The sequence below is a fragment of the Drosophila elegans genome, unplaced genomic scaffold, assembly GCF_018152505.1.
Source record: "Drosophila elegans isolate 14027-0461.03 unplaced genomic scaffold, ASM1815250v1 contig_814, whole genome shotgun sequence".
Lineage (NCBI taxonomy): Eukaryota > Metazoa > Arthropoda > Insecta > Diptera > Drosophilidae > Drosophila > Drosophila elegans.
Genome location: NW_024546167.1, coordinates 5,394,417 through 5,411,093, shown reverse-complemented (window position 1 = coordinate 5,411,093; position 16,677 = coordinate 5,394,417). Strand labels below are relative to the sequence as shown.

Genomic DNA, 16,677 nt, shown 5'->3' with positions numbered 1-16,677 from the left:
ATTGGTTGTCCCTATATTTTAACAGGTAAAATTTACACAGCAGATCTGATCGAATGTAAAATATAAGTTCTTCTCATTTTACAAAAAGACTAAGGCTTTAGTATTCCCTTTCTAAAGCTAAGTATTAAATTGGCAAAAAGCAATTGGATTTCATATTTAAAAATAAAAAGCAAATAATTTTGTTTGTTATTATGATATTTTAATTTAAAATTGTAGCAACATATATATATTAACATCAATAAATTTAATTTTAATTTTAATTTTAGTAGAGTGTTTTCTGTTCGACTTTTCCAAACATTTTTTCACAGATTGTTTCAATAAAAGGGGGACATAATAAGGGATAAAAAGTTAAATTTAAAAAACTTTGTAATTGAGTTTGACTGGGCGCTTTACGACATCAGGCCCTCGTTGCGCAAAATTGCAGTCATGTCAAATTGCAGCAAGACAATCAAATAGGATGTGGCTGCACTTACAGTCTGAAAAATAAAACGCATGAGTTCACCGAAATTAAAGGTGTATGCACCCAAATCCTCACCGAGAAAATAAAAGTGTAGTCCAGGGCAAATAATCCTATGCCATTGAACTGGAAAAAGCCCTCCCAGTGAAGAAACTGAAGTGTGAACGATTTCATTTTGTTGTAGAAGAGATCGTTGCTTAGCATAAAGGCCGGTTTCTTCTGCATTATCTCGTGGACTATCATCGCCGATTGTTTCGAGTGATTATTGGCATTGCAGCAGAGTCGAAGCACAATATATGCAACAATCATGGTGGTAAAGCTCCAAATCACATACAAATAGGTCATATAATCGAGCAGCTGACTCTTTCCGCCGACTATAAAGTTGACCTTGGTTTCCAGAAAAATCCCAAAAATGCTCACGACAAAACAGGCCGCCATATAGGGTACACACTGTGGACCAAACTCGCCATTTGTAATTACGCTGAGCGACAGGATTTTATCGTGCAGCTTGAAGAGATCTGGTAAGTTGGCCTCCGAGGTATTTCTAATTTTAAAGAAATTAATTTAGAAGTTTATAGAAATTTATCAGACTTTTATTAATTAAAGGCTGTATTTTTATAATCATATCGGGTAATAATGGAGATTTGGTTGCTAGTTTGTTTGAATTTCTTGGTTAAATCAAATAAAATCAACTCAACTAAAACAACACAAAAACAAAGGAGCTTAAATCAGACTGTATATTATAAATTGCCCAGTGCATTGGTTCTCCGGCAAAAGTGCCAGAATTGTTTTAAATTTGACCCTTAAACATAATAATATGTATATTTAAAATGAATTTGTTGTAATCGATTTAAATCATTGAACGATTTAACCTTTCTAGTATTTAAAGAAGTTAATGAACATTATTATTTCTGCTAAAAGTAAATAAGTATCTCATAGTTGTCTTTTTATATAAATGTAAAATGCTAAGAAAAACTGGTAACCAAACAACGGCTGTAACCATTAATCAAACGTTTCTATTGTGAAACCTTAGCCGCCAAATCGTTTTCCCTCTTACCCTGTATTTTCGGTGATGGTGGCATTGTCATAATCGAAATCATCCTCGTCCTCGCCGTTGCTGGTGTCCATTTCGTCGTCATCGTTCTTTTGTTGGCCCACTTGGCGTTTCATTTCGCCGGCCAACTTGTGCTCATTGCCAAATTTCGTCCTGCCGTCCATGGACGTAATCGGCGTTATGGTCTTCCGCTCCTTTTTGCCCTCGCTCTCGATATCGAACACGGTGAGGGGGGCGTGGCGGTGGCGTGCCTCCTGATTAATCTTCTCGAACAGCATGTTAATCTGCTCGAAGCGCTGCGAAATGACCGACACATGATAGATGAACTCGCCCTGGATGATGCTGCCGGCCAAGTACGGGAAACTGGACACCATGAACGGAATAAAGGCAAAGTGACCAAAGGTGCTGTTGGCGGAAAATGCGGAAAATTTGGCTAAAGTTAAAGAGCTGTAAAATTGGCCATCGATGGTCGCGTTTGAGTTTTTATGCAGTAATATCAAATATTGCATAATAATTATCAATCCACCCATTCCATATATAATATTTAGTTTTCGATTTAAGAGTTTGGCATTCTCGATTTTACCTTTTGAAAACAATTATTTTGTTTGTAAGTTGTAACTTTGTTGAATTATAATTCAAAATCAAATAATTATTCATGTGAAACCATTTTTGTATTGAGTGGAAGTTATTTGTTACAAATCGAACAATAATAAAAACTCGTAAATATATGAATTTTAAGCATTGGGGTATAGAGGTTAAACAGGAATACTTACAGATACAGGGATCTTACGTCATAGTACAAGGCAAAGGTAAAAACGCAGAACAGGAAGAGCCAGGTGAAGTGGTAGATCACACTGTGCTTCACCGCGGTGACCTTCACCTTGTCCATTTCCGCCAGCCGCTGACATTTCTGGACATCAGCGTCGATGGCGTTCAATCGCTCGTCAAACTGCAGGAAGAAGTCCTTGCGTCGATAAAGGCTCATCAGAGTAATAGTGAGATATAGGAAGGCTCCCAGGTGCATGAAGAGGTGGTTGCTCAATTTGCAAACACTATTGCACGCGTCCAAAAAACAGAGCCCAAAAACTTGACTCAGGTTAATCAGAAGGTAACAGGCTATATACAAAACAGGCACAATATACATCATGGCATAGTCAACAATAAAATTGGTTTCCGATTGCTGGCGATTCAGTGGTATGAGGCCTATGACCTGAAATATATAGAAAAGTCGTTTAGATATATAATTATTTATAATTCGAATCAATTGTTACCATTGAAAACCAATTCATAATTTGAATCATTTTGATTTTGCTTTATATTGAACTCCGTTATTTGGTAACCTTTTCCTTGAAGTGTTCTGTTTATACTGCCGCTGACTGGTCGGTTATAACTCCAAAAGGGTTAGCATTTACCATATGTACTCACTCACTTGTTGGCATAATGAAATCGCTTATACACAGTGGCAGTATAGAATAGTGCGCATATGTTTATGATAAATATCTTCAGAGGGGAGCCTAAAATGCTTTTAGCTTATTAAATGTGAACCGAACTGTGCACCATGAGAAATTATTGAGTGGAAATTAAGAGTGAAGGCTTGTGAATATTATTGTGCTTACATGATATTTTTATTAAATTAATAAAATTAATAAAAAATTATTAAGAAATATTTTGTTAATGTGTTTACTTTTAAACCACTAAAACTCAAAGGGAATTGTATAAATTTGTTTTTTTCTAAGCGTTTATGAGACCTTGTTTTGTTTTTTTTTTTGTTTTTATTTATAAGATTCCAGAAATTTGTAATAGAACCAATAGGAAAAATAATTAAAAATTTGTATACTTTATAAACTTGAGCGGAACACTCATAAATTGAGTTCATACTAATTTTTTTGAGTGCTTATACAATTGATCAAGTAATTTATGGATTAATAACATTGTTGGCTAGTCTACACTGCAAGTTATTTGTTTTAAGGATAGCTACTGGAAATCTGTTGAAACATTATTTAAATTATGGCTTAAAAATCTATTAAACTTACTCAGTTCACAAATTAAATTATTTTTAAAGCCCTGTATTTAAAAATTACCCATTAATCTATTGATTTTAATATATTGATTTTGTCATCTGTAAATTCCCAGGATATTTGCACACATTGCTGGCACTCGTTTTCCTTTCCTTGCCTTTGTTTTGAGTCCCTGAAATTTAATAATTTCCACATATTTTCACCGTATTTTACTTGCTAATTAAACAATTATAAGTTAGAGCCGCCTAACACTAAATTAACAACTAAGACAACACCGACAACAACCCTTCCTCCTCCCCTTCGCCCTTAACCCTCGTCTTGCCAACTAGCTAAGACGTTTCTCGCCTCAGAAAACCAATTAAAAGCAAAGCCCTTCCTGGCAGCAATAACTGGCGACAGGGGACGCAGCAAGGTGGGGGAATGTGGGCCCAGGCCATGAAATGATAAAATGCAAATTTCCCCGGAGTTGGCCATTGAGCTGGGAGAGGGGGGGGTGCGGATAGAGGGGGGCTGATGGGGCTTACAACAGTTACAACTAAAACAAGACGGCAATGGCAACGTGTAAGGTGTTTGCCGCCTGCTGTATGCCTTTTGGCCCTCTTAGTTAATAATTGAGTTTGCATCGGAGGCACGCACCAACCAGCATTTACGCACACATATTCAGCAAGGGACTGTGTGGAGAAATGGGAAAAGCGAAGGACGAACGTCCTGAGCATCTTACTTATGCCCATGCACGCCCCATGGACCGCAGAAATGGCGGGATGAATATATTCTAGAGATGGAAAAATTATTGCCACGCTGCATTAGGTATAAATAATTTAACCAAAACTAAAAAAATTTCAAAATTACAAAAATTTCAAATTCCTCTAGAGTTTTGGAAAAAGCGTACTAGTAGTAAATACTATTTCTTCTTAACGCTTTAATAATGTTTATATTTTTTGAACATTTGGCCATATTAGTCCTGCAGTTTTTGCATGCGTGACTTCTTTTATTAGGTTTGGATTTAATTATTTGTTTTACCTAGCCGGGCTATGTTACCATCTCTAGGCATATGACTGTGAAACAAATCTTGTTAATATTTGCCTGTGAAGAATGTCGGCCCCGAAAGGAGTATTTTGCTCAACGCCTTATCATCGAAGGATTTCCCAGAAAGGTCTTTTAAAACGCTGCTGAGCTCCTGCTGCATGCAAATTTGATGCGCACATTAGATTAGTTTATTGTAGTGCTTGGTAGTGATTGTTATTGCCTGTGGAGTCCGTAATAAAAACGCCCAACACTGCTGGCGAACTCTCGAAAGTGTTACCACTGCGCTTTATAGTCGCCAATCCGTTGAGATGCCTTGGGGCTTCTCGGATTTACCCGATTTGGGTTGCTTTATTTTGTTTCGTATTCGCTCCCCTTGGCGGTATCAATAAAATTGCGGTCATAAACTGTGACCGTAATGGTCTTCAGTCGTTGCCACGCCCCCTTGGAGCCAAGTCACTCAATAATGTGGCACACTTAGTTGCCTCGCTTACAACTTTTGCCGGTCTTATTTTGGCTTTTCTTTTTTTTTGCATTTTGCTGCCTGTAATGAGCTTGTTTGCTCAAGATTTTTACCCAAAGATTTGCCTAAACGTTATTTGCTTCCTTCAGTTGGCTGTGGGGGAATTTAGGATTTGGATTTGGGTGCTGCTAAAGTGGAACATCTTGGTCCTGTTCAACCAAGGAACGAACTAAGTGGGCTGGCAAAAATTATTTTAGGCCCCTGGGGTTTCACTGGCGTGTTGAAGTATTTCGCATACTTGCTTTATGAGAGACCCTCATTTGGTAGGTTATTCGTAGGCTAAAGGTTCTTAAGTGTTCATAAAAATATGAGCAAGAAAATTATCTTCTTAATGATAGAAATCTTCTATCTAAATCTTCTAAATTTAAAATGAAGAAATTTAAAACACAACAAACTACTTGAAAGGGTCAAGTTTGCTATAAAAAAGAGTACCAGATTTTACATGGTAATAACTAAGTCTTGAAATGTATATTTGAATGTTATTAAAACTTAACAAAATTAATTTAAGTATATGTTTTTGTTAAACCCGTTTATTGGAATTTAAAAAAGGAAAAATATTACTTGCTTACAATAATAACAATTTAATAATTAATTTAATGACTTGCATACTTTTGTAATGTTAATTACCTAAAAAGGCAAAAAAGTGAATCAGATTTGTATCATGCTAACAAATTTCCAAATAATACCTGAACGTTTTAAAGCTGATTCGATTTGATCCTTCTTCCTGTGGTGGCTCAGTGACATGAAAGCCGGGGGAGAGAAAGTAGAGCGACACAGACATATCAGACACATCAGCCGAGATAGGTTCAGCCAACTTTCCCGCTCTTCTTTGGCCTGCCGCATTTGTCAATTTGTTGGTTTTGGGTGCATTCCCTGTTGTTGTGGTACGTAGTCGTTGACTGTTAATGACTTTTGGCAACTCAACCAGTCAGGGAAGTTTACGACAAACACTAAGATAAATTCACTCAAGTACAATGGCGGTTAAGGATATAGTAAGTGTGTAAGGAAATCAAACAAGAGATTACCAACAGCTATTGGAGAAAACTGAACTTTGATTAATTTAAAAGGTGTTATACCGTTAAAATATATTTATTAATCTATTGTGTTAATACAGAAATAAACACCGCATTTAAAACGTTTTTGTTTATGTTTGGAAATGATTGTAACTTATGAAGAACCTTAAAATAAAGACTTCCCCGAAGAAAAATGCAACTAACAAAATTTCAGTGTTTTTTTTTTTTTTTTAAGGACATACACATATTTAACCGCGGCTGTATGGTGTGACAAGTGTGTGTTTCCCCGTTTATGTGTTTGCTTTATCTTAGTTCAACGTTGCGTCAAACTTAACTAGCCAAACAATTATTTCCAACGCTCTTATGTTATCTCCGTCTCTTTCTACATTTCTATTCCGCATTGCTGCTTTCTCATTCGCTTCCGTCCAGAAGCCAAAAGTGCTTCTTATTGCTTGTTACATAAATATTTCATTAAAAGCCATTCATAACCAAGCATTCGGTGTTGACAGCCGCCTCCCACCATTATCGCCCACCACGTGTCCAGCCCGAGCGAGGCGACGAAAGAGACAGCTGCAGGCGAGTGAGAGAGACGGGGCGAGCGCGGAGAAAGGCAGAGAAAGCTTTTCACCACAATTCTGTGTAAACAAGTCGCTGGTGTGTTGGGAGTGTTCCTGCAGCTTCTGTGCAACGCCGTTCACTTTAAAATGTCAAATGCCAAGGATGGGGCTGGGCCACATTGAATTCGAGCTACAAGTTGGCTGGAATAAAAAAGTGTTTAGTAGTCGGCCACTGGGTAACTGTGCCATTTTAGTTTTTAGCCCTCGAGACTTATCAGCACTGTCTTTCAATTTATCTAAATGTTCTTCACCCAATTGAAAAATCTAAATGGTTTTTGGGCATTTTGATACTTAAATTTAAATTGAATTTTACAACGACAAATTTGTAGTTGATTTAAATTTTTGAAATATTAGACAAAGAATTATAATTATAGAAAAAAAATGGTTGCCTATTACGCATTTTGAAAAATGTATACTTATTCAACAGCATTAAGGGTAAAAGTGATTTATAAATCGTTTTCAAGTTTTCAATTGACAAGAGTTTCAAGAGATTTTCGCTAGAAATTTGTGTTTCGAAATGCTTACATTCAGTTTAAAAAAAATGTTGAGAATACCAAAAGTCACACTTATACATATACACATGGTGTGTGTGTGGGAAGGGGATGAACAATGAAGATCTCAGAGAGAGGCAAAGCCCTCTCCTCTCTTTGTTCTCTCCCTCTCTTTCAAAGAACGTTTTTGTTTCCTTTTGTATGCACATGCGTACCCTTGCCACTTACTTGAAGACAACGAGAGCGTGCGGTTGTGAAATAAAAATTAACTAAAAAGACAATTAAAGTGTTTTACTATTTGGCAAATCGGGCTGGTGTGTTCCTGGAGTTTGTATATACATTAATTATATATATTCAATAGGTTATGGGCCCAGTCACAATTTGCAGCTAAGTGCTATAGAAAAATGCTTTAATTGTTACCGAATAATAAAAGTGAAATAAAAAAAAAAAGTGAAACAAATTAAAACTTAAATCAAGTCTAAACAAAATAATTACTATTGAAATTTGTGCTTATAAGTGAACAACGTACATATACATATATGTATAACGACGCACCAAATTGGCGCACATTTTTCATTTTTCAGTGCGAGTGTTAGAGCAGACCAGCAACAAAAAATTCTGAGAAGCGCATAGCAACCGAAAAGAAGAACAGTTATTCTCGGAAGATGGAAAAGGGAAAGAGAAATATAACACCTTTTAACGGGGAAAAGTATTCCATATGGAAATTTAGAGTCAGGGCTTTGTTAGAGGAAAACGATTTGATAAAAGTAATTGATGAGGAACCAAGTGATAAGGAAAGTGAGGAAGTGAAGCGAGCAGAGAGAAATGCAAAGAGTCTTATAATTGAATACTTGAGTGACTCTTTTTTAGTGTTTGCCAACAATGGGAACTCGGCTAAGGAAATTTTTAAAAAATTGGATACTATTTACGAGCGTAAAAGTCTGGCATCTCAACTTTCATTACGCAAACAACTATTGTCTTTAAAATTGAAGGGTGATACTCCGCTAGTAAACCACTTTCGTTTATTTGATGATTTGGTTACTGAGTTAGTTGCGGCGGTAGCCAAGATAGATGAAATGGACAAAGTGTCCCATTTGCTTCTAACACTTCCAACTAGCTATGATGGGGTAATAACAGCGATAGAAACTCTATCTGAGAGCAATTTAACATTAGCCTTTGTAAAGACTCGGCTTCTAGATCACGAAATTAAACTAAAAGGTGCTGGCAAGGACACAAGTGCAAAAGTGTTGCAGGCTATAGGCAATCGAGAGCCTAGGGATAACACATACAAAAACAAAATAACAAAATTTGTGAAGAAACAATTTCAGAATAAGTCTAAGCCTAAGTTGAAGTGTTTTCATTGCGGCAAATTAGGCCATATAAAGAAAGACTGTTTCTCCTTAAAAAGGCAGGCAGGTGGCAACCAGAATGTTCATGTCCAGAGTAATGCTAGAGAGAGACAGGCTCAGATGGCAACAGCAACGCAGCCAGAACGCTCGTTTGCATTTATGATGAAATTAGCTAATTCCAGTGAAAAGATAGATGGCGTAGATTTTATATTAGATTCAGGGGCGTCAGATCACATAGTAAACGACATAACTCTGTTTTCCGAGTATGAGAATATAAATCCAAGTGTGGCGATTGAGATTGCAAAGCGTGGAGAATTTGTGTATGCTACTGCGAAAGGACTAGTTAGCCTTAACAGTTCTGGAAAAAACATTACATTACAAAACGTGCTGTACTGCAAGGAAATCCCGCACAATTTACTATCCGTGAAGAAGATGCTAGATGCTGGAATGTCCGTCGAATTCAATCCGGATGGAATAAAAGTAATCAAAAATGGTAACTTGGCATTTGAAGGGATATGTAAATATAATGTACCGATTGTGAAATTTTATTTAAATAGTTAAGTATATACATCCAAAATTTTAAATGATGCAGAATATCGCTTGTGGCATGAAAGGTTAGGTCATATTAGTGTAGGAAAATTCTTAGAAATTAAACGAAACAGCTTGTTTGAAGATATTGAACTTATAAAAAACGTACAGCTAAATAGAAATGAATTATGTGAGGCATGTATTAACGGAAAACAATCTAGGCTAAAATTTGAAAAATCTAAAAACAAAGAAAATATTGACCGCCCATTGTTCGTAGTTCATTCTGATGTATGTGGTCCGATTACGCCCTCAACTATTGATAATAAAAACTACTATGTAGTATTTATTGATCAGTTTACACATTACTGTGTGACATATCTAATAACTTATAAATCAGACATGTTTTTTGTATTCAAAGACTTTGTGGCAAAAAGTGAGGCTCATTTCAACTTAAAAATGGTAAATCTATAAATTGATAATGGCAGGGAATACCTCTCTAATGAAATGCGTGAATTTTGTGTCGAAAAAGGTATCAGCTATCACTTAACGGTTCCTCATACCCCACAATTGAATGGTGTTGCAGAGCGGATGATTAGGACAATCACCGAAAAAGCTCGCTCTATGATTAACTGTACTAAACTTAATAAAAGTTTTTGGGGTGAAGCTGTTTTAACAGCAACTTATTTAGTTAATAGGTCCCCAAGTAGAGCTTTGGGAAATATAAGAAAAACACCATATGAGATGTGGCATAAAAAGAAGCCAATATTAAAATATTTAAAAATATTTGGATCGACTGTATACGCACTAAATAAAGTGCATAAGCGAAAATTTGATGACAAATCGATCAAGACTATACTCGTCGGGTATGAGCCAAATGGCTATAAATTGTGGAATGAGGAATCGAGAAAATTTGTGATAGCTAGAGATGTAGTGGTGGACGAAAAAAGCATAAAATCTATGACTTTAAATGAAAATGACTCTGTGGTAAAACATAATGATGTTAGCAGAAGTCATGATTCTCAAATTGGAGAGAATGAAGAGTTAGTTTTTCCATAACAGGAAATGAATGAATCAATGGATTCAAAGTCTGGTGAAAACTCAAATGAAAATTCCACTTGTCTCGAGAATACCGATCCAGTAGTTGGAACTGGTGATAATATACAAGAAAATGAAAATCAACAAGTCAGACGCAGTGAGAGAAATAAAGATAAACCAAAATTATCAAATAGATTTTTAGAAAAATGTCTTATGAATACCCAATTGTGTTTAAGTGATATTCCCAATACATATGAGGAAATTAAATTTCGCGATGACAGAACCTTGTGGGAGGAAGCCATTCAAGATGAACTAAATTCTCATTTTGTAAATAATACATGGTGCTTAGTGCAAAGGCCTATGGATAAAAACATAGTAGATTGCAAGTGGGTTTTTAGTTTAAAGCAAGACGAAAATGGTAATTTTCTAAAATATAAGGCAAGACTGGTAGCAAGGGGCTTTACCCAAGAATATATGATAGATTATGACGAGACCTTTGCACCTGTTGCACGAATTTCTAGTTTCAGATTTCTTTTAGCATTTTCTAATCAATATAATTTTCTGATTCATCATATGGATGTAAAAACAGCATTTTTAAATGGAACTTTAAAGGATGAAATTTATATGAAGGTTCCAAAAGGTTTAAACCAGTATGATGGAAATAAAGTATGTAAACTAAATAAAGCTATTTATGGCCTTAAGCAAGCTGCGCGATGCTGGTTTGAGGTTTTTGAAAGTGCACTTAAACAATTTGGATTTCAGAATCTAGAAGTAGACCGATGTATATATATTTTAAACAAGGGAGATATAAGTAAAAATATATATATATTATTATACGTTGACGATGTGGTAATTGCCACCAGTAATTCCGAAAGTATGTCTAAATTTAAAACTTATCTTTCAAGTACGTTTCAAATGACTGACTTATGTGAAATACGACATTTCCTTGGTATAAAAATTGATCGAAAAGATGATCAAATTTGTCTCAGTCAATCTGCATATATTAAAAATGTCTTAAAGAAATTCAAAATGGAAGATTGCAATCCAGTTAGTACCCCTCTTCCAAGCAAACTAAATTATGAGGACTTGCAAGCTGAAGAATCATGTGAAGCACCATGTAGGAATTTAATTGGCTGTTTAATGTACATAATGTTGTGTACACGTCCGGATTTGAGTACATCAATTAGTATCTTAAGCCGGTATACTAATAATAATAACAAAGAATTATGGCAATGTCTTAAACGAGTTTTAAGATACCTAAAAGGAACTGTTGACTTAAAGTTATCGTTCAAAAGGAATCTTAAAGTGGATAATATTCTTATAGGGTATGTCGATTCTGATTGGGCTGGAAATGAGACTGATAGGAGAAGTACTACAGGATATATATTTAAAATGTTTGGAAATTGTTCAATATCCTGGAGTACTATGAAACAAAAATCAGTTGCTGCTTCATCTACCGAAGCCGAATATATGGCCTTATTTGAAGGTGTTAGAGAAGCATTATGGCTAAAGTCATTAATAAATGAAATTAAATTAAAATTAACTGGCCCAATAGATATTTTTGAAGACAACCAAGGTTGTATTATTATAGCCAATAATCCTACTTGCCACAAGAGATCTAAGCACATAGATATCAAATATCATTTTACCAGGGAACAAATTGAAAACAAACTAATCTGTGTCAAGTATATTTCCACAGATTTCCAATTGGCTGATATTTTAACGAAGCCACTACCAACAGCTAGGTTCACTGCACTGCGAGACCAAATGGGGCTAACTGGACCTTCACCCTGAACCTTTATATGGAGTTTTTGCTAATTTATAATTCACCTTTAAACCAAGCCAAACTGGATCTCTTGGAATATATATATATATTTAACAATAATCAAACCAAAATAATTTCTAGTCTAACCATTACTGTTTATATAAGCGAATCTTGTTAATTTATGTTTTTGAATGATCTGATTGGGTTTTACTGGGTTTCCCCAATTCTTTGCAGCAAATGCTGGATCAGAAAAAAAAAAGAGTCCCCAGAGAAGAAAAAAAATATTACAACCATTTGAAAATGCACAAACTCGTCAGAAAATTATCTTTTGTTTTTCCTTAAATTGTATCAGTGTAACTTTTGAGGTGGCGTGTTGAGAATACCAAAAGTCACACTTATACATATACACATGGTGTGTGTGTGGGAAGGGGATGAACAATGAAGATCTCAGAGAGAGGCAAAGCCCTCTCCTCTCTTTGTTCTCTCCCTCTCTTTCAAAGAACGTTTTTGTTTCCTTTTGTATGCACATGCGTACCCTTGCCACTTACTTGAAGACAACGAGAGCGTGCGGTTGTGAAATAAAAATTAACTAAAAAGACAATTAAAGTGTTTTACTATTTGGCAAATCGGGCTGGTGTGTTCCTGGAGTTTGTATATACATTAATTATATATATTCAATAAAAAATATATAAAAAAAATCGGTAGGAAAAAATTGAATATTCTATACAACTTAAAATAAGTTTTAGTCAGGGCACGAGCCCACGTTCGCCTAAAAGTATGCTATCTGATATTCCAATATCGCTTTTATGGAAAATCACACTCTTACCGATTTGATTGCCGTCAGCGTCAGCCGCTGAACGTTCGGATCGGAATGGATCGTGGGGTTTTGGAAGAACAATCACCCATCGGGCCTAGTCGCGCGTTAAGCGTTCAGCGCATCGGTTGTCGCCGACTTCAAATCGCATTATGTCTGCCCAACTGGAGGGTAACAATGCCAGTGAAAATAATAATAATAATAGCGTCAAGGATGTCAGACTCCTGCTGCTGCCAGAGACTTCTTCGGTTGGCAATCCGACAAGTGTCATTTCCCGCACTCAATTGCAGAAAATTTTCATTGATGACCTGACACGGCCTGGTGATGCGGGGAATGTGAGGAGGAAACGTGTGTGGCGGGTGCCCTGGTTTATTTTGCTGATGTGTTTAATGCAGGTTCGATTTTATGCAGTTGCTCCACTTGTTCGATTTTGTCTTCTTTTTTTTTTACTTGCTCGCAACGTGGCGTATGAGTGATGTGTGTTTAATTCAGAAAATACTATGTTAGCGTTGAAGAACTTTAAACATATAAGAGAATGTATTCATTCTATAAATTAGTAATCTAATAAATTACCTGTGAAGGTGTCAAAGGTGAAATTATTTGTAGCGCGTTTAAAAAACGTGCTGATTGCAAAAAATTCAATGGTTTATTCAATGGCGTGTGTGCTTAAATGAATCTTGATTGTTTAAAGTGTAGGAGACTTTGATATTATAATGAAGTTGATGGTCAGGAACATGTAATTCTAAGAATTAAATTTTATTCCAACTCATATTTTTACTAAACAAACTAAGCAGCAGTGTTCTTAAAAATGTTTGTTTATAATAACGCGTCTTATAATAATAGCTCTTTGATTTGATTTGTTTTAAACAAAACCATTCCTTTGTTTTGTTTGGGTTACCGGCGCATGGTGCCACTGTGTGAGTGTTTCATAAATTATTCCTCCTCAATTCATTTGAATTTTCATTTACTGGAAAATTGTTTCAACTTGGAATTGTTTGTGGTTTGGACTAAGCGGAAAATAATTGATAAATTGGATTTATATTTAAGTTAATTATACCGTAAACAACTGAGAGCCAACAATCTAATAAATTAATCAAAATGTACAATTCTGAATTTTGTATGTGCTCCTCAATAACTAGCTGAAATATTATTGTGATAGTCTTTTTGATTGAATTAAGACATTCAATATTGTTAATCAAACTTTTAGAATCTGAATTATTTGTCGTATATAACTAAATCAGTTTTTGAAGTATTTGACTTCTTAGTAATCCAAATTAATAGTGTCATTAGTAATATGTTTAAGACGACTTGGCCTTGCTTAATTAGTTATTGAAGCTATTTTAAGTGATTTTGCTATCGAAGCTTAATCAAAGCTTAATCACTAATGGGCTCTTGGCCAATACCGCTCCCTAACAAAGTCCCACAAGTGTGACCCATTTGGTGCAAGACTCATTAATTGATACCACGATGCATGCGTAAAATACTCAATCTGCACACTCAGTTGTGCCGATCGGTGATCGGCAAGGTTTCATTGTGATGCCCAACCCACAACTCGGTAATGATTGCACAATCGAACGCGTCGCTGGTCCGATTTAGCTATATTGCCATTTTAGTCATCGAATCGATCGAATGTTGCAACTTGCAGCTCTGGCATTTGTCATATTTGGTGGGATCGGGATGCATGTTGCACCGATTTGGTGTCGCAGCCGTATTTTGCGGCTGCTGTCAAGTCATGCGGCGCACATTGTGCGGCATCTCAACTCAACACTCGCACCTCGCAGTTGGCCAAGTGTCGATCGGTTGAGCGAAAGTGACAGGCAATTGCCAATACACTGTTCAGCAAAGTTGGGGAAGCATTGATATGGCAAAGACAACTGACTTTGACCGGGTCAGATAGAAGATGTAGTGGTTGGTGTTGGGAACCAACAAGATTTTATATTCGATATTAAACTAGATAACTTACCTAGGTAATAATATTTTAGATTTTAAATCCTAGGAATGTGTAGCATAAAGTCAGATATTGTTTATCAGTATTTTGTGAATTTTAAGATTTCAAAACTAAAATACATTTTCACCACTAATATATCAAAAGAAATGTACACAGCCTGTTTAATCGAATGAATTCATTTTAAAAACGTAGTTGATTAATTTTTGTTTTGTTTTGTTTTCCAATACGTTGTAGTATGGTGCCGTGTAATTAGAGTTCTTCCCTCTGTCTTTCTTTTTACAATCCACCAGATATCACTGCATTCGATTGCTAATGAGTGCATGCAAAAAAGACTGATCTTTAAGCCAGAGTGGAGCGGGGAGTGCTGGCGATTACTGACCTATATGCTGCTCCACTCCGATTATTGGCACCTGACCCTCAACATTTGTCTACAGGTGAGCACGAACTACCGACCGAATGAGAGTTATAGCGTTAATGTAATACACGATTTTGGCCAAATTATTTTATGTTACAGTATACATATATATATAACTCTACACAAGTATAAACATTAATTTCATTCTTCCTTTTTGATGGAGGAACAGAAAAGTTTACACAATCGAATATTTATGTTAGGTATCCAGAATATGTAAATATTTGCCTGTGGATGAAGAATCACCATAACATTGGCATATTTTCAACTAACGTTTTAAGCTTAAAACTGAAACTTTAGTGAATAGTCTAGATAAAAAAAACACCTAATATATTTTTTACTAACTTTCTAGCTTAAATTTTAGTTTTTAATCGTGAATCTTATTATTTTAACATATAACCTCACTTTTATTAAATGAAATAACTATTGAGAAAAGCTAATCGATTAATTTTAATTTAGTAATGTATACAACTTAAATGTTTTCAACGTGAATTTAATTTGAATTAGTCCCCGCCTAATAAGGCTAATAAATACATTTACAGTTAACATCTTTGTGAAAGTCACCTGTTGTTGCTCCGCTAGTAATGGTTAATGTCCCTGCCAGTGCTTTATAGGTATCTGCCTGGAAGTGGAGCAGGGTCACTGTCGCTTGGCCGTGGTCTATATAGTGGGAGGCGTTGCCGGTTCGTTGGCCAACGCCTGGCTGCAGCCCCATCTCCTCCTGATGGGGGCCTCCGCCGGGGTCTACGCCATGCTGGGAAGTCATGTGCCGCACCTGGTTCTGGTCAGTCAGCTGGAAACCGCAATTTAATTTTGATTTAATGTTTACACGATTCCCACTTCGTCGAATAGAACTTTTCGCAGTTGTCGCACCGCTTCGCCCGCATCGCCGCCCTGTTGATCTTGTTCCTCAGCGATGTGGGCTTCACAATACACCACTTTCGCCACAATCACAATCGCAATCCGCGTATCAGTCTGGAGGCCCATATTGGTGGAGGCGTGGCCGGAATTCTGTGCGGTTTCATCGTCTACCGACGCGCCCGTCAATCATCTCAAAAGGCCATTTACTTTTAGTTTCAAATTAGATAAATTATGTTATTCTGTCAGTTTTTCCTTATAACTTACTTTAAGTAGTTTATTAATTTTATTTTGTATTTATATATATATAATATATTTGATCTAAACATGTTTATCCCATTTTTAAAGGCCCACAAAAATGCAAAACTAATATTTGTAAAAAAAGTTTATCCTAATCACTTAATTAAGTCCTTCAAGACGGTAATCTGAAAACTTTAAAAAAGAAAACATTAAATTTATTTATCTATGTAAAGAACATGGTGTGCCATTATACTGAGCTTCAACAAGTTCAAAATCGATATTTTCTTGTTGTTATTCAGTCAAGCATGCTGTCCTTAATTGAAGTGTCAGCAAATATTCTGTTTATTTCTTTTATGGACTGTATCGTTTGGTCACAAAAACCGTTGTAAACTTGTTATTCTTTCTGTCGGTGATGCATCATTTCGGTGTTATGAATAACCAATAGTTTTACACCTCATAAAGGGTGAGGTAATGATTTATTGCTGATTTTAATGTGCTTTTTACTTGCCACTCAACTAATTCGCCTACATTT

General features: G+C 35.9%; 2 protein-coding genes across 3 annotated transcripts; one reads left to right on the top strand and one right to left on the bottom strand.

Annotated features, from left to right (window-relative positions):
- Nucleotides 1–339: 339 nt before the first annotated feature.
- Nucleotides 340–2,861, bottom strand: LOC108138074 (gustatory and pheromone receptor 33a). The gene is made up of 5 exons (XM_017260050.1): nucleotides 2,783–2,861; nucleotides 2,285–2,721; nucleotides 1,515–1,916; nucleotides 536–1,001; nucleotides 340–476 (listed from the first exon to the last, which is right to left on the bottom strand). Exons 1-5 carry the CDS (start codon nucleotides 2,810–2,812, stop codon nucleotides 390–392), a joined length of 1,422 nt encoding a protein of 473 aa, XP_017115539.1. The 5' UTR covers nucleotides 2,813–2,861; the 3' UTR covers nucleotides 340–389.
- Nucleotides 2,862–12,801: 9,940 nt separating this feature from the next.
- LOC108138027 (protein rhomboid) lies at nucleotides 12,802–16,511 on the top strand. Of its 2 annotated transcripts, XM_017259999.2 has the most exons (4): nucleotides 12,802–13,082; nucleotides 14,926–15,069; nucleotides 15,652–15,831; nucleotides 15,900–16,511. In XM_017259999.2, the coding sequence occupies exons 1-4, from the start codon at nucleotides 12,840–12,842 to the stop codon at nucleotides 16,119–16,121; spliced, it is 789 nt and encodes a 262-aa protein (XP_017115488.1). In that variant the 5' UTR covers nucleotides 12,802–12,839; the 3' UTR covers nucleotides 16,122–16,511. The 2 variants fall into 2 exon arrangements, with proteins under 2 accessions (XP_017115488.1, XP_017115489.1); XM_017260000.2 differs by lacking the exons at nucleotides 15,652–15,831; nucleotides 15,900–16,511 and adding an exon at nucleotides 15,590–15,649.
- The last annotated feature ends 166 nt before the right edge of the window (nucleotides 16,512–16,677 follow it).